Source organism: Pan paniscus, chromosome 1 (genome assembly GCF_029289425.2).
Source record: "Pan paniscus chromosome 1, NHGRI_mPanPan1-v2.0_pri, whole genome shotgun sequence".
Taxonomy (NCBI): Eukaryota; Metazoa; Chordata; class Mammalia; order Primates; family Hominidae; genus Pan; species Pan paniscus.
Window position 1 is genome coordinate 199108481 of NC_073249.2, and position 18384 is coordinate 199126864.

At 45.3% G+C, this 18384-nt stretch overlaps 1 protein-coding gene and 1 pseudogene across 4 annotated transcripts in view; both read right to left on the reverse strand.

Annotated features, from left to right (window-relative positions):
- The window catches only part of FAM76A (family with sequence similarity 76 member A), a 38484-nt gene extending 20477 nt beyond the window's left edge, over positions 1–18007 (reverse strand). For 2 of the 4 annotated variants that reach the window (XM_055096184.2, XM_055096183.2), the window contains exons 1-5: positions 16476–16691; positions 15092–15156; positions 12307–12408; positions 9986–10040; positions 8467–8619 (exon numbers count right to left, since the gene is read on the reverse strand). In XM_055096184.2, the coding sequence (XP_054952159.1) occupies positions 8467–8619; positions 9986–10040; positions 12307–12408; positions 15092–15156; positions 16476–16556 (456 nt within the window). In that variant the 5' untranslated portion in view covers positions 16557–16691. Of the gene's footprint in view, positions 1–8466; positions 8620–9985; positions 10041–12306; positions 12409–15091; positions 15157–16475 lie in introns of all 4 variants that reach the window. The other 2 variants (XM_034959314.3, XM_034959313.3) reach the window with 1 other exon arrangement.
- LOC129393549 (ribulose-phosphate 3-epimerase-like) lies at positions 105–6687 on the reverse strand (annotated as a pseudogene).
- Positions 18008–18384: the final 377 nt, after the last annotated feature.

Sequence of the window (18384 nt, forward strand, 5' to 3'; positions counted from 1 at the left end):
CTCTTCAACTTATTCCTCCTATGTAACTGAAATCCTTTGGCCAACATCTCCCCAAACCCACCCTCCTATACCTCAGTTTTAATACTTTATAAATGGTTCACAAAGTGGTATGCTGGATACCATCTCTCAGATGGAAAGACGGTCCCCAGAGAAAGAACAATGAGTGAACAGCTTCCTGGGCCCAGTCCCTCGTGGTGGCCTGCCATGGCACTGTTTGAATTAGAAAAAGTTGACTCCTTTGAGCAAAAGTAACTCTGCACCATGGAGAAGGGCCCAAAGCTAGGAAAGCATAATGTGGCTTCTGCCACCCTCTGAAGCTGTGGTGTCTCTGTGCAGCATTCAGACTGAAAAACCACTGGAGGACACACTAGGACAGGTGACAGGGCAGCAGGGCTGGCTGGAATTTCTCAGGTTAGACAGGGAGTATGCTGATACATTACGGAATTTTACAGTTTTCATTTCTTATTTCTGAAATTAGATCTTGTGCCTCATCTTGAACATGGGTAGGCCACGTCATCATTTACCTGAAGTGTTTTATTTCATTGGCAAAAGCCTCTTTGCTCCCCATCCCCCAACCCATCAGTAAGTCCATCAGTCTGAATCTACTCACTTCTTTCTAACTCCACTGCTTCCATTTTACTAAAGACATACTCATCTCTCACTGCTGTGAGAGCTGCCCAAATGCTCACCCTACCTCCAATAAGCTATTTCCCCATAGCCGCCAAAGGGTTTCTTAAATGTAAATGATTACATCCTCTCTTTTTTTTTTTTTTTTTTGAGATAGAGTCTCACTTTGTCACCCAGGCTGGAGCACAGAGACACTGTGTTGACTCACTGCAACCTTCGTCTCCTGGCTTCAAGCAATTCTCCTGCCTCAGCCTCCCAAGTAGCTGGGATTACAGGCGCCCATCACCACGCCTGGCTAATTTTTTTATATTTTTAGTAGAGATGGGGTTTCACCACGTTGGCCAGGCTGGTCTCTAACTCCTGACCTCAGGTGATCCACCCACCTTGGCCTTTCAAAGTGCTGGGATTACAGGTGTAAGCCACCGTTGCCTGGCCTGTTTTTCTATTTCTCTCTACTGTAAAATGGAAAAAAAAATTTTTTTATAGTGTAGCTAATATGCCCTCCTTAGGCATTAAGACACATTTCTGTTTGTAACCTTAATGCAGCCATATTTTTACTCTTTATGAAAAATCAAGTGGGCGCAGTGGCTCACACCTGTAATCCCAGCACTTTGGAAGGCTGAGGTAGGCAGATTGCTTGAGACCATGGTGAAACCTTGTCTCGACAAAAAGTACAAAGATTAGCTGGGCGTGGTGGCACATGCCTGTAGTCCTAGCTACTCGGAAGGATCGCCTGAACCTGGGAGGCTGAGGCTGTAGTGAGTCTAGATTGTACTACTTGTACTCCAGCCTGGATGACAGAGTGAGACTCTGCCTCAAAAAAAAAAAAAAAAAAAAAAAAAATCAAATCTCCCAATAAAAACTGGGTATTTCACCACATGAATTGTTGTTGTTTTTTTTTTTTGAGACGGAGTTTCGCTCTTGTTGCCCAGGCTGGAGTGTAATGGCGTGATCTCGGCTCACTGCAACCTCCGCCTCCCAGGTTCAAGCAATTCTCCTGCCTCAGCCTCATGAGTAGCTGGGATTATAGGATTATAGGCATGCACCACCACGCCCGGCTAATTTTGTATTTTAGTAGAGATGGGGTTTCTCCATGTTGAGGCTGGTCTCGAGCTCCTGACCTCAGGTGATCCTCCCTCCTCGGCCTCCCAAAGTGCTGGGATTACAGGCGTGAGCCACCACACCCGGGCCCCACATGAATTGTTAAATTGCTTCACTAAAAATGTAGTTAGACATGCCAATTTGTAACCTCTTAGAATATTCTGCACAATCAATTTTAATCATTAGAATGAATAATTGCTCAGAAAAGCAGTATTGCCTCAGCTGCAATATGATTTGGTAGTCAATATTCCTGTTTTCTGGTAAAAAGGAGATCTCACGAGCAGCAACATTGGGCTCCTTGTGGTCTCACTGATCAAGAGAATGTTTTTGAGTGGCTTCTGAACATATACTTCTTAACAAGTCAATCACAGATCTGGGGTCCTCACTCGTCATAACAACGCTTCCAGACATAATCATGTTAGCTCCTGCCTCTGCACACTTGTGGACAGTGTCAGGACCTACTCCACCATCGACCTCTTATCCAAAGATGGGAACTGGGTCCTCAACCAGTGAATGTTTGGCACCATATCATCCATGAATTTCTGCCTTCCAAACCCAGGTTCCACTGTGATAACCAAGGCCGTATCTATTTGATTAGTCCATGGTGCCAAATACTCAACTGTAGTTCCTGGTTTGATGGTAAGGCCAACCTTCATCCCATTCTCCCAAATGTCTTCAATCAAAGCCTCTGAGTACTTAGTAGCCTCAAGATGAAAGGTGTACTGACTGGCTTCTGCTATAGCTATTGATTTTACCCACTGTTCCAGCTTGGACACCATCACATGTATGTCAAAGAAAAGGTCCTGGACTAGCTGCTTTTGAAAGCTTTCTACCACAGGATAACCAAAGGTGACGTTGGGAACAAAGTGCCCATCCATGACATCCAGGTGGACCCAGAGTCTAGAATACAGAGGCACTTGACCCCTAAACTGGCCAGGTTGCTGTTGAGGATGGGCGAGCCAATCTTGCAGCCTAAAGCCATAGCACTGGCTCCCAAGGGTAAGTTACCCTATGAGTCCATCTTCTCTCCTTAAAACCCAATGGTTTCTCATCATAGCTTAAAATTCAAACTCTGTACCATAGCCTATTTTTTTTTAACATTATCATTTATTTATTTATTGCTAACATGAATTCAAAGCAAGTATGCATTTTTGTGACAGGGTCTCACAATCTCGCCCAGGCTGGAGTGCAGTGGTGCAATCTTGGCTCACTGCAGCCTCGACTTCCCAGGCTCAGGTGAGCCTCCTACCTCAGCCTCCCAAGTAGCTGAGACTACAGGCGTGCACCACCACATCCCGCTAATTTTTTGTATTTTTTATAGAGACGGGCTTTTGCCATGTTGTCTAGGCTGGTCTCCAACTCCTGGGCTCAAGTGATCCACCTGCCTCGGCCTCCCAAAGTGCTACGATTACAGGTGTGAGCCACCACACCCTGCCATATGCAGTTTTTTTTTTATACTAGAACAAATCAGAAAATTGAGACATAATTGCCATCATCAAATCTTAATCCTTAGAGAAAAACATTTCCACGAGGTTGGCCTGAAGACACTAAGATTCTACCAGTTTTTGAGGCGTTCCATATTTAAGTAGTGTAGGCACTGTGGTTACTTCCAAGTTTTTTCTGAAGTCATTATTTGGATCTTTCCAATAAGGCTTTTCTTCTACTTGGCAGTAGGCCAACACACATCCTTCACTAACATGCTTCAGCCCCTGGTTCAGCATGCATACAACAGGGGCACCAGCTTTTCCTCCAGCATCCTTAGAACTGATAAAGTAGGTGAAAATGGTCTTGTCATTGTGGCGTTCCACAGCCCAGGTGAACTCCTCAAAGCTTCACACACACCTCCTTGTAGTGTAGTGGGCTATCTGCAGTGTGCCTCATGGCCTATGTTGACTTAAATATAGCCCCTTACCTGCCTCTATAACCTTGTTTCCTTCCTTTTCCCCAGGTTCACTCCATCTTCTTTCTGTTCTAATCATGTGCCAAGCTCATTCCTGCCTTAAGGATTTTCCATAGCTGGTCCTTCTTCCTGGAATTTTTGTCCTCCAGAGCTTCCCATGGCTACCACCTTTTCATCATCCTAGTTTCCACTCAAATGTTATTTCCTCAGAGGTTCTCCTGATTGCCCAATATAGGCTGACTTCCCAGTCACTCTCTGTCATGTACTTTATTTCTTTATAGCACTAATATCTAAAATTTATGTTAATTTATTTTTCTCCTCACCCTTTTCTCTTTCACACACATAAATGTAAGCTCTGTGAGAGTAAGGTCTTGTCTGTTCAGTTCATTAGTTTATTTCTAATACCTGGAACAGTGTCTGGTACATGATAGGCATTTAATTTTTTGTTAAGAAACGTTAACAATGAACTTGGAAACCAAACTTCAATCTGGTTCATTTCACGGTTATGGGATATGGCCTGAAAGTCTGTTTATTATTATTATTATTTTTTTTTTTTTTTTGAGACAGAGTCTTGCTCTGCCACCCAGGCTGGAGTGCAGGGGCGTGATCTTGGCTCACTGCAGGATTCAAGCTATTCTCCTGCCTCAGTCTCCCGAGTAGCTGGGATTACAGGCATGTGCCACCATGCCCGGCTTATTTTTGTATTTTTAGTAGAGACGGGGTTTCACCATGTTGGCCAGGCTGATCTCAAACTCCTGACCTTGTGATCCACCCTCCTCAGCCTTCTAAAGTGCTGGGATTACAGGCGTGAGCCACTACGCCTGGCCTATTATTATTTTTTTAGAGACAAAGTCTAACTATGTTACTCAGGCTGGACTCGAACTCCTGGGCTCAAGTGATCCTCCCACCTCAGCCTCTAGGGTAGCTGGAACTACCACAGGATGCCATCAGGCCTGGCTTGAAGACCTAATTTTATTTATTTTATAGATAGGGTCTCATTCTCTCACCCACATTGCAGTGCAGGGGTATAATTACAGCTCACTGGAGCCTCGTACTCCTAGGCTCAAGAGATCTTCCCACCTCAGCCTCCAAGTAGCTGGAACCACACATGCACCACCACGCCTGGCTAATTTTTTTTTTCTGTTTTTTTTTTTTTGTTGTTGTTGTTGTTGTTGTTTTGAGATGGAGTCTCACTCTGTTACCCAGCCTGGAGTGCAGAGGCACGATCTCAGCTCACTGCAACCTCTGCCTCCCAGGTTCAAGCGATTCTCCCACCTCAGCCTGCTGAGTAGCTGGGATTATAGGCACATGCCACCATGCCCGGCTAATTTTTGTATTTTTTGTAGAAACAGGGTTTCACCATGTTGGCCAGGCTGGTCTTAATCTCCCGACCTCAAGTGATCTGCCTGCCTTGGCCTCCCAAAGTGCTGGGATTACAGCCGTGAGCCAATGTGCCTGGCCAAGATTTTTGTATTTTTAATAGTGACAGGGTTTTGCCATGTTGCCCAGGCTGGTCTTGAACTCCTGGCCTCAAGCGATCCGCCCACTTCAGCCTCCCAAAGTGCTGGGATTACAGGCATGAGCTACTGCACCTGGCATTTAAGGCATAATTTTAAAACACCCTGTAAGACCTTCCCCAGGTAAGAGCTTTCATTAAAGGGTTTAAAACAATACAACTCTACTAAAAGAGAACAAACAATGAATATAAAAATTGCACATACATCCACAAGACATTTTTTTCAGATCTGTCTCTTAACAATAAACTTTAGAAATAAAAGAGCAGGCCAGGCACGGTGGCTCATGCTTGTAATCCTAGCACTTTGGGAGGCTGAGGCGGGTAGATCACCTGAGATCAGCAATTCGAGAGCAGCCTGACTAACATGGAGAAACCCTGCCTCTACTAAAAATACAAAATTAGCTGGGCATGGTGGCGCATGCCTGTAATCCCAGCTACTCGGGAGGCTGAGGCAGGAGAATTGCTTGAACCTGGGAGGTGGAGGTTGTGGTGAGCCGAGATCGTGCCATTGCACTCTAGCCTGGGCAACAACAACAGCGAAACTCCGTCTCAAACAACAACAACAACAAAAAGAAATAAAAGAGCACTGGCCAGACGTGGTGGCTCACATCTGTACTCCCAGCATTTTGGGAGGCCGAGGTGGGCTGATCACTTGAGGTCAGTAGTTTGAGGTCAGGAGTTCGAGACCAGCCTAGCCAACATGGTGAAACCCCATGTCTACTAAAAATACAAAAATTAAAAAAAGAATAAAAAAATAAAAAAATTAGCCAGGCGTGGTGGCGCGCACCTGTAATCCCAGCTGCTCTGGAGGCTGAGGTAGGAGAATTACTTGAACCTGGGAGGCAGAGGTTGTGGTGAGCTGAGGTCGTGCCACTGCACTCCAGCCTGGGTGATAGACTGAGACTCCATCTCAAAAAAATAAAATAAAATAGCATCCTCTGAGATTTAAACTATCAAAAACAAATCATCATAGATAACACTGAGTATTTTTCATGTACCAGATTCCGTTCTAAGAGTTTTACTAGTATCTTGACCTTTGTAACAGCACTGAGATCTGATCATCCCCTTTTACAGATGTGGAAACTGAGGCATTGATAGATTAACATGCCCAAAGTCACACAGTTAATAAGTGACAGACCTAAGATTTCAATCCACACATTCTGAGTCCAGATACACTCCCCTCTTTTCTTTTTTTTGAGATGAAGTCTCGCTCTGTTGCCCAGGCTAGAGTGCAGTGGTGTAATCTTGGCTCACTGCAACCTCTGCCTCCCGGGTTCAAGCAATTCTCCTGCCTCAGCCTCCCAAGTAGCTGGGATTACAGGTGTGCGCCACCATGCCCGGTTAATTTTTTTATATTTTTGGTAGAGACGGGGTTTCATCATGTTAGCCAGGCTGGTCTCAAACTCCTGACCTCGTGATCCATCCACTTCAGCCTCCCAAAGTGTTGGGATTACAGGCACGAGCCACCAGGCTTGGCCCAGATCCCCTACTCTTAATCCCTAAATTTAGCTCTCTCCTAAAGTTTATGAACATGTAGATGTCTAAAAATATCTAAATACTTGAGACAGGATTGTAATTTATAAAGCAGAAAGGTAATGAATTCTAGTATAACCAGATTAGTAAAAATGAACTATTCCAATCAGTAATAATACAGGAGCCATTTACTCAGTTATATTATGTGCCAGGTTCAATATTGTTTTATATACCTATCTGAATTACATTTCCCCATGTGTTTGTGAAGTAACTACTGTTATTCCCATGGAGAAAGATGAAGAAAGTGATGCATAATGCGGGTAAGTAGCCAGGGTCATTCAGCTAGCCCCAGGAGTCGGATGGGACCCAGGTTTGGGGGACTGCTGCTTGTGCTACCTCCTGATTACTATTCTTCAATATCTTGATACAGGGAAGAGGTGTCCTGGTTGGCAGGCAGGATTATCCTGGTCAATGGAAAGTTATATCCTTCCATTGTAAGTTAATGAATTTGGTAAGCAAGAGTCAGCCCTTGAGCCCAAGCACCTCTTAAAAGCACCTCTGGCCACTGAAAAAGAGTTTCTCAACTGCCATCTTTTATGCAACAAATACTTATTGAGCAGCTACTATGTGCCAGGCCACTGGAAATAAAGCAGAGAATGAGATGGACAAAGAGCTCACATTCTAGTCGGGGTGGACAAACATGTAACCAAATAAGCAAGACTAGTTTTCGATATGTGAGATGCTATGAAGACAATAAAATGGTATGATAAATAATGACTAAGGGAGTCAGTAAAAGGTCACTGTGAGCAGGTGGTACCTGAGCTGAAACCTGACATGAGGAGCCAGTTATGAGACTCTAGAGAAGGATGCATTAGGCACAAGGACAGACAGTGCAAAGGTCGGAGTGAGATCCGCATGTCAGACAGACTACAGGGTGGCCAGGATGGCTGGAGCAAGGTGAGAGGTAGAAAGTATGATGCAAGATGAGACTGAGAGCTGGGCATGGGCCTTGCAGGCCATAGAAGGGATGTGAGTTTTATTCTAAGCACAACTGGAAACCCGTGGAGGATTTTAAGCAAGAGAGTAATATGACCAAACTCTAAATCATTTTGATTCTATCAAGGTACACCCTTCCACATAGAGCTTCCCTCTAATGTAATCTTGTAATCTTGAATTTCAACAGATAAAAACATTTAAAGAGCCAACAGATAGAAACATTTAAAGAGCCTGATAGTAAAACTGGTAATGCCACTCCATCTTGCTTAAGTTACAATCTCTCCTTTACAGAATTCCATAGAATTCTGCCAATCACCATTTCACTTACGTGATCACTGTAATTCAATTCTCGTGAAATGTTAGAATATAATGGTCCACATTTTATGAATGAAGAAAACAAAATATGAATATCTTCTTTAAGGTCAATAATAGAACCAGGAAAGAAACTGAGAAATCTTTCTTTGTTAAATGTGTGTTTTTTTGTTTTTTTGAGATAGAGTCTTGCTCTGTCACTCAGGCTGGAGTGCAGTGGCATGATCTCAGCTCACTGCAACCTCTGCCTCCCGGGTTCAAGTGATTCTTCTGCCCCAGCCTCCTGAGTAGCTGGGACTACAGGCGCATGCCACCACGCCTGGCTAATTTTTTGTATTTTTAGTAGAGACGCGGTTTCACCATGTTAGCCATGATAGTCTTGATCTCCTGACCTCATGATCCACTAGCCTCGGCCTCCCAAACTGCTGGGATTACAGGCATGAGCCACCACGTCCGGCCTATTAAATGTGTTTTTAACACAGTTAGTCCACCTTAATTTCTCTGAAAGGAAAAAAAGAAATCAAGAAAAACAGAGATTTACCTTCTTTCTATCATCTTTCCTGTCAAATGCACACTGCTGCTTGCACTGTTCACAAGAATAGGGTGGTCCATACTTCTTTTCTGAATTTGTGCAGCGCTGGCATTTATTCCCAATAAATGCCGCAATTATGTTGCAATACTGACAAGGTTTGGGCTTAAAAGGGGAAAAAAGAGTCAAGTAAGTATTACTTTCATAAAATACACTGCATTTAAAAAAGCAATAATTCCTACTTTGTAGTTCATTAGTCATGGTACAAATGTATTGCCAACTTCATAAATCTGCTTTTATATTGACCAAATGAAGCCCAGTTCTTTTTTATTGTTGTTGTTTTTGTTTTTTGAGTCTCGCTCTGTTGCCCAGGCTGGAGTGCAGTGGCGCAATCTCAGCTCAATGCAACCTCCACCTCCCGGGTTAAAGCAATTCTTCCTGCCTCAGCCTCCGGAGTAGCTGGGATTACAGGTGCCTGCCACTATGCCCAGCTAATTTTTATATTATTTCCTAGAGATGGGGTTTCACCATGTTGGCCAGGCTGGTCTAGAACTCCTGACCTCAGGTGATCCGCCTGCCTCAGCCTCCCAATGTGCTGGGATTATAGGTGTGAGCCACCACGCCCGGCCATGAAGCCCAATTCTTAATACTATGTGAAGTGTTTTTCTGCACAGGACTATTGATTTTTAAATAAATAAATAAACAAATAACAAAAACCCATTAGTATGTATGCAGAGACTTCTATGAGACATGCAACAGAACCAGCTCTTTGGAGAAACCAGCAAGGGCTTCCAAATTTCTGAAAAGGCCTCTTTGCTATTATCAGTACATAAACATGTTGGGAGAATGCTTACAAGCACATAACATCCTGAACTGTAACACTAAGAGAAAAAGAGAATCATTCATCAAAATGACTAGTCAACTGTTACCAAACAAAGGGGTCAAAGTTATAAAAATTCATCTTGCCGGGTGCAGTGGCTCACGCCTGTGATCCCAGCGCTTTGGGAGGCTGAGGTGGGCAGATCACTTGAGTTCAGGAGTCCAAGACCAGCCTGACCAACATGGTGAAACCCCATCTCTACTAAAATACAAAAATTAGCCAGGTGTGGTGGCATGTGCCTGTAGTCCCAGCTACTCAGGAGGCTGAGGCAGGAGAATCACTTGAACCCAGGAGGTGGAGGTTGCAGTGAACTTGATCGCCATTCCACTCCAGCCTGGGTGACAGACCAAGACTCAGTCACAAAAAAAAAAAAAAAAAAAAAAAAAATTTCATCTTTCCCTTTCTCTTTCCATACTGGTCACTGAAGCCTCTCAATGAAAATTATAATCATAATCCTGGCAGTGTGACCATAAACACAGAGTTCCTTAACAATAAGCATTAGCTAAATGTGAAAGCTGAAATCAGTACCAGATATATTACACATAACCATTTATTCTAATAAAAATATTGTAATGGCATTAGTAGGCCACAGAAGGTAAGGTTCCACAAGACCCTAGTACCCACTGTTAGGTTTGAAAATATCCTACTTACCGTTCCATACAACTGCACGTTCTGAGCACATTTCTTGCATATTGTATTGGTTTTACTGTTAAGGAAGAAAGAGACACAGGCTTTTCTTAGAATATCTGAAAACTGATACCTCCTTAAGCCCAAGGAATTTGCTCATTGCTAAGGGCCAAAGTGAGATATGGTCTGGATGCTTGGTTAACACTAGTTTGAGTACCTTTCTAATAACTCTTTTATTTTTATTCAATATTTTTGAGACAGAGTCTCACTCTGTTCCCCAGGCTGGAGTGCAGTGGTGCAATCTGCTCACTATAACCTCTGCCTCCCAAGTTCAAGCGATTCTCACGCCTCAGCCTCCCAAGTAGCTGGAATCATAGGCGCGCACCACCACACCCAACTAATTTTTATATTTTTGATAGAGACAAGGTTTCGCCATGTTGGCCAGGCTGGTCTCAAACTCCTGACCTCAAGCGATCCATCTGCCTTGGCCTCCCAAACTGATGGGATTACAGATGTGAGACACTACACCTAGCCTCTAATAACTCTTTTAATTATTATGTGGCTGGGCGTGGTGGCTCACGCCTATAATCCCAGCACTTTGGGAGGCTGAGGGGGGTGGATCACCTGAGGTCAGGAGTCCGAGACCAGCCTGGCCAACATGGTGAAACTCCATCTCTACTAAAAATACAAAAATTAGCCAGGTGTGGTGGCGCATGCCTGTAATCTCAGCTACTTGGGAGGCTGAGACAAGAGAATCACTTGAACCCGGGAGGCGGAGGTTGCAGTAAGCCGAGACCTCACCACTGCACTCCAGCCTGGGCAACAAAAGCAAAACTCCGTCTCAAAAAAACAAGTGAGGCTTTGGCTAAAATGGAGAGTGAGTTATTTCTGATTATGACATCCCCAAGTATCACTAAATAAAATTATCAGATACAGAAAACACCCTCAAAATATTATACTAAAATGGACTAGCAGGAAAAAAAAAATAAATTCTCCTTAATTCGGATGAATAGTTGGGAAATTTGAGGTGACAAATAAAGTATGTGTGTCTGGAATATAAACTCAGAGATTCTATCTTTGCTAACCTTACTCTGTGCTCTCCTTCATAAGTAAAGGCATATGAAAACACCAGAGGTGAGGAAAAAGACACTATGATCAAATATTTTGTCAATATTTAGGCCGGGCACGGTAGCTCATGCCTGTAATCCCAGCACTTGGGAGGCCAAGGCAGGTAGATCACCTGAGGTCAGGAGTTTGAGACCAGCCTGGCCAACATGGTGAAACCATGTCTTTACTAAAAATTCAAAAAAATTAGCCAGGCATGGTGGTGTGTGCCTGTAATCCCAGCTACTCAGGGGGCTGAGGCAGAAGAATCGCTTGAACCTGGGAGATGGAAGTTGCAGTGAGCCAAGATTGTGCCATTGCACTCCAGCCTGGGCAACAGCAAAACTGTGTCTCGAAAAAAAAAAAAAAAAAAAATTTCTGATTTCTCTAAGAGTTAAGCACTGACAAAAATAAAAACATCCTTTGCCTTGTGAAGATCCAGAGGTCCTATTACCTAAATGTGTGAATTAATAAAGCTGCCCGGGGGAAAAATCATCTTCAAATAAAAGTCTAACTCTTCACATGAGGAGGTAAAAATGAATGTCTTATGTATAAGAACAATTTCAACAGTACTTTGGGGCTAAAAACTAATAAATCACATAAAAATCTTAAGGCCAGGCACAGTGGCTCATGCCTGTAATCCCAGCACTTTAGGAGGCTCAGCCTGGGAGTTCAAGGTTTCAGTGGGCTACAATTGTGCCACCGCACTCCAGCCTGAGTGACAGAGTGAGACCCTGTCATACACACACACAAAAAACTCATCTATTCTCTGCTTTGTGATCATTTTCCCATATAATTCCTGTGAAAGTGACTATAAAGTTAAAATAGACAAAAGAAAAACCTCAGAGTAGAAAATATTTAAATTATAAATTATTTTTCAGGGCAATTTTCTGTTACTTTTAAAAGACAGTAAAATAAGTGAAGGACATTCAAAGAAATCTCTAGAAAGAGGATTACCATCAATGATTCTGTGATGTAGAATAGCATTTTGATTTACGCCTAGATTTACTACTGAAGGAATGGGGTAGATGTCAATATATACATATGTTCCTAACATGTTAAAAAACATGCAAAGAAAAACTAACTCTAGGCTGGGCGCGGTGGCTCATGCCTGTAATCCCAGCACTTTGGGAGGCCGAGGCAGGCAGACCACCGGAGGTCCGGAGTTTGAGACCAGCCTGATTAACAAGGAGAAACCCCATCTCTACTAAAAATACAAAATTAGTTGGGTGCGGTGGTACATGCCTGTAATCCCAGCTACTCGGGAGGATGAGGCAGGAGAATCGCTTGAACCTGGGAGGTGGAGGTTGCAGTGAGCCAAGATCGCGCCATTGCACTCTAGCCTGGGCAACAAGAGCGAAACTCTGTCTCAACAACAACAACAAAAAAAAAAAAAAGAAAAAGAAAAGAAAAACTAACTCTATGATCCATCTTGAATTAATTTGTATGTATAGTGTAAATAAAGGGTCATAGTTCGTATCTCACCCCACATATGAATTAACTCAAGATGGACCACAGACCTAAATTTAAGAGCTAACATATAAAGCTTCTAGAGTATGATTCCACTAACATGAAGTCCCAGAATAGGCAAAACTAATTTATGGTGGAAATGAAAAGTAGAACAGGGGTTGCCTGGAGGAAGCAAGGGTGTGGGGATTGTCTAGGATGGGGCATGAGAGGACTCTATGGGGTGACAGTAACATTCTGTATTTTGATAGGGTTTGGGGCTACACAGATGTCTACGTTTGTAAAACTTGATGCATTTAAGATTTAAGCATGTTAGTGTAAGCCAATTTTGCCACACACACAAAAAAGGAGCTGCAAACAAATATTTAACTCTAAATAATGCTGTGCATGCTGAAGTGTTTAAGGGTCATGTATACTGATGTCTGCAACTTTAAATACATCAGAAATAAAATGAATTCATATAGTGATGGATAGAGATGAACAGATGGATAGGTGAATATATAGTAAAGTGTATATGATAGAATTTAAGTAGAGGGCATATGGGTGTTCACTAATTCTTTTAACCTTTTTTTTTTGTTTGAAAACATCCATGATAGGCTGGGTGTGGTCGGTCACGCCTGTAATCCCAGCACTTTGGGAGGCCGAGGCAGGCAGACTGGTTGAGCTCAAGAGTTCTAGACCAGCCTGGGCAACATGGCAAGACCCGTCTCTACTAAAGATACAAAAAAAAAAGCCAGGTGTGGTGATGCGCACCCCTGGTCCCAGCTATATGGGAGGCTGAGGTGGGAGGATCATTTGAGCCTGGAGAGGGGAGGTTGCAGTGAGCTGAGATCATCTCACTGCACTCCAGCTTGGGTGACAGAGAAAGACCCTGTCTCGTAAAAGAAAAAAAAAAAATCCATGATAAAATCTTGGAGAAGATAGTCTAAGAATTGAAATGACTAATTAAAAATAGGCTTCTAGGTCTAATGGATGAATTAACAAATAGATCCCACTCTCCTCAAGGCAGGATCACCTACACTCACAGAAGTTCCACAAGAATCAAACTTGGTACCAAAAAAAAATCACTTTGTTGCTATGGAAATGCCCCCTAAAGATGTCTGACCACTCATACCTGCATTTCACGCTTTTTTTTTTATTTTGAGACAGAGTTTCCCCGTCACCCAGGCTGGAGTGCAGTGGCACAATCTCAGCTCACTGCAACCTCCACCTCCTGGGTTCAAGCAATTCTCCTGCCTCAGCCTCCCAAGTAGCTGGGACTACAGGTGTGTGCCACCACACCCAGGTAATTTTTTTGTATTTTTAGTAGAGACTGGGTTTCATCATGTTAGCCAGGATGGTCTCGATCTCCTGACCTTGTGATCCACCTGCCTCAGCCTCCCAAAGTTTTGGGATTACAGGCATGAGCCACCGCACCCAGCCCATTTCACACTTTTAAAAATGAGATTTGCCCAGGTGTGGTGGCTCACGCCTGTAATTCCAACATCTTGAGAGGCTAACGAGGAAGGAATCACTTGGGCCCATGAGTAAGAGACCAGCCTGGGTAACATGGCAAAATCTTATCTCTACAAAAATAAAAAAATTAGCTGGGCGTGGTGGCACACACCTGTGGTCCCAGTTACTTGGTAGGCTGAGGTGGGAGGATCACTTGGGCCCGGGAGGTCCAGGCTGCAGTGAGCCATGACGGCTCCACTGCACTCCAACCTGACTGGCAGAGAGAGACTCTGTTTCAAACAAAAAAAGAGATTTGCCCAAGGAAAGTGTAATGTCAAGTGAGTTTCAAATGTGACTAGAGCTAACAAACTCTTATCAGGATTGTCACATTTCCAAAAGTATCTTCTTTGGGCTTATAAATTCTTCAATCTCTGTGTATGTACATATTGAAACATGAGGCTCATGTTTTACTGTTGTGGGATTGGTTTCTTCTTGTCAAAAAGATTATAATCACAATATAAAATGATCAAGGGTCTTAAAAAGAACTTTAAAAATTTAAGCTGGCTGGGCGTGGTGGCTCACGCCTGTAATCCCAGCACTTTGTGAGGCTGAGGTGGGTGGATCACGAGGTCAGGAGTTCAAGACCAACCTGGCCAAGATGGTGAAACCCCGTCTACTAAAAATACAAAAAAACTAGCCGGACGTGGTGGCAGACACCTGTAATCTCAGCTACTTGGGAGGCTGAGGCATAAGCATCGCTTGAACCTGGGAGGGAAGGGTTGCAGTGAGCTGAGATCATGCCACTGCATTCCAGCCTGGGTGACAGAGTGAGACTCCATCTCAAAAAAAAAAAAAAAAAAATTTAAGCAATCAATGGATAATAACTAGGAAACAATATATGTATTATATACCCTTCATTGTATATCTCACCCCACACACGAATTAACTCAAGATGGATCATAGACCTAAATATTTAGCAATTATAGTCTGTATATAATGTGATTGATTACAGATCTGTATTTTACAATGCAACTGATTATAGCATCTGTACATGAAATGCAATCAATTACAGATTTTAAGAGGAAAAAAGCCTATTAATATCTTTCATGGTCAACAAAACTCTACCTCTCCTGCTGGTACTCAGTCCTGCAGTAGGTGCACTTCACAACAGGGTGTGCAATCCGACATTCCTGAAATGAAATGAGGATATAATTTTAAAAGGCAGTCACAAATGGAAACAGCCTTCAGTAGGAAGCCGACCTGGGTACTATTTCTAGCATAGCTACTATGCTTGAGTGAGTCACTTAAACTTTCTGGGCCTTATTTTTCTCCTCTGTAATACTGGCATCACTTCCCTACTGTTGATGTGGGAGTTAAGTAAGAACTTATATGGATTATATGGAACTAGCCATAAATTGTAAAACAAACATATATATGAACAAGCCCCAGACTGGGAATCAGAAGCCCTGAATTCCAGGCCTGGTTCTTCTGCCACTGTGTGATTTTGCGGTTTACTTGTGAAATGAAAAGTGCTGGATTAAAATTATTATTTATATATACATAACTTCCTTAAAATCATATATACACATTTTGAGGCCAAAAAGGGCACTCAAGCACTTGCATTCCCCCAGACCTGGTATATAAAAACTGGCAAATGGAAAGTCATGACCATCTGAGGCAAAAGTGACAATTATGAGTTATCCAAATCAGAGACACAAACTCTGGATTACTGGATAACCTCAACATTATTCTTCAGCCAGTTTGGTGACTTTTTAACTGTTGCTTCACAGCACCTCTAGCCACTTAAAAAGTAAAAGTGGGATAAAGCAACTTAAAAGAAAAAGAGAAGTTGGACCTTCAGGAGTAAAAACTGATCAGCAGCTAGTCAGGGAAGACCGAAGACCACCAACTGGATGCTGAGAAGTGATCCCTCGGATCTGTGAGCCTGACTGTGGGGCTTTTTAAAACATAAAGCCTTGCTGCCTCCGATTCTGAGACTGGCCGAAAAGTGAGATGCTTTAAAAAAAAAAAAAAAAAAAAAATCAAGCCTTGCTACCTCCGATTCTGAAACTGGTCGAAAAGTGCCCGTGAGGAGCCCGAGTTCGACACATTCCTCCAAGGCAGCACCCAACTTTGGAGTTCAGTCCCAGGAGGGGCAGGAGGTCCCCACCAGGGAGACCGCGGCGGCGGGGGAGGCAGCGCAAAGGGATCCCGAGGGCGACCAGTCAGGGCAAGCAGGGGACCCGCTGTCCCTCCCCCGACCTCACGGGGTCCGAGAACAATCCCCACGGTTGCTAAGCACCCGGACACGCCGGCCGCGGGAGCCTGGACCGGGCCCCGGCTCCCGCACGTGCCCCGCCGGCCCCCAGCGGGGTGGGTGCGGCTCCTCAGCCTGGCGGGCCTGCCACACCCTGCTCCGGGGACCCCGCCGGGCGTCCCCACAGAATCTGGAGCTCCGGGCCGCGCCTCCTGCGTCCCCAGTTCCCGGCCGCCGCCCCAGCCCGCGCACCTTGCACAGCTGCTGCCCCTGAGACAGCGCCTCGAAGGGGAAGCGCTGGTGGCACTTGGTGCAGGCGTAGAGCGCCGCCATGTCCGGCCCGGGCCGCGCTCACCGACCCGCCGGCCCGGCCCGCCGATTTATCTGACAGTCTGAGGCACAACCCGGCGGCGGCTGCAGGCTGCTGGCTGCGGCAGGCGGGCGGGCGCAGGCGGGCCGGGGCGGACCCGGGCGGGCTGGGGCGGGCACGGCGACTCTAGACGCCCGCTCACTGGTGGGCTTTGACGTCGATCAAGTGGGAAGGGGCGGAACACGGAGCTTTCGCCCACTCTGATTCGGTCTAGCCTGGAGTACGCCACTGTGACGCTCCAGGCCGCGATTATGTAAAGCGCAGTCACGCGGGGGCGCCACCTGGAGGGTACAGGCTCCCGGCCGGGACCTCGGAAGAGCTTAGGCTCCGCCCTACTTGCTCAGCGTTCCCGCCCTCGCTCCGCCTCTCCACGGCCTCAGGCGCATCTGCGCTTCTCGCGATACCTTCGGGGATTTGTGATGTTTTGGTTTCCCTGGAACTGCCCTCTGGGAGCACGAGGGGTACAATTGGAACGAAGGCGGCGCACAGTTAACTGGAACCTCTGCAGCCGTCCAAGCCCAAAGAAGGTGGGGAGCTTGGGAAAGAAGTTCCTCATAATTTGAGCAGGAGGAGCCCGCCCAGCCTCGCTCAAAGGAGGAGAGGAGACTCTGAGGGACAATTTAGAAGTGTGTCCTCAATTTAAGACACCTAAATGGGGAACTGTGGGGCTGCGGGCCTTAGGAGAGAAAAGGAGAGCCCCAGAGAGAGCACCCCTATGCTGCGGAAGAGGGACTAAAGAGATGGCAGTCCTTCCAGGAGGGATTGGACAGATATTCAGGCGTCCGGTGGCCTGCAGGCCCCCATCAGAGTGGGCTGCAATTGGCCCAGGCCTGCTTCCTACTTTGTTTTCTCCGGTTTCACCCCCAGCTTCTCTCGCAAGCAACCACCTGGTGATTCCTGACGAGGCCTGACTTCCGGAAGGCAAGCCACGCCCTCCGGGCTCCTCTGCCTCTCTTTGGCTCCAGCTTGGCATGTATAGGAGCTGCCCAAGGAATGACAGACTTCTTGTTCTTGAGGTGTTGGCAAAGCTTCCTGCACTGCTGACCTATCCAAGTCCTGCCTTGTAGCTGCTCTTGGGCATAGGTTACTCTTGGCTCTGCCAACCACCCGTACAGGACTAATTGCAGTTTTACCTCAACGTGCGCTTTTTACAATTAAAAACTGACTTAATGGCTTCTATTTCCCTGCCTCAACAAAAAAATTTACTCTCTCTGAACCCAAATCTGGCTGCTTCCTTGTAGGGTCCCCCAAAGATGTGCATTAATCATTAGGATCAGAAAGCAAAGTTTCCAAATCACTGTTCCACAACTAACTACATGACCTTGGATCTATCAGTGAACTTCTCACGGCCTCGTTTTTCTCAATTGTACAATGAGGTCATTGTGAGAATCAAAACCAGTACATGAGTCGGGGCGGGATGGCTCACAACTGTAATCCCAGCACTTTGGGAGGCCGAGGCCAGAGGATCACTTGAGCCTTGGAATTTAAGACCAGCCTGGGTCGGCCGGACGCGGTGGCTCACGCCTTTAATCCCAGCACTTTGGGAGGCCGAGGCGGGTGAATCACCCGAGGATCACCTGAGGTCAGGAGTTCCAGACCAGCCTGACCAACGAGGTCAAACCCTGTCTCTACTAAAATACAAAAATTACCCGGGCGTGGTGGCAGGCGCCCGTAGTCCCAGCTACTCGGGAGGCTGAGACAAGAGAATTGCTTGAACCTGGGAGGCAGAGGATGCAGTGAGCCAAGATCACGCCACTGAATTCCAGCCTGGACGACGGGGCAAGACTCCGT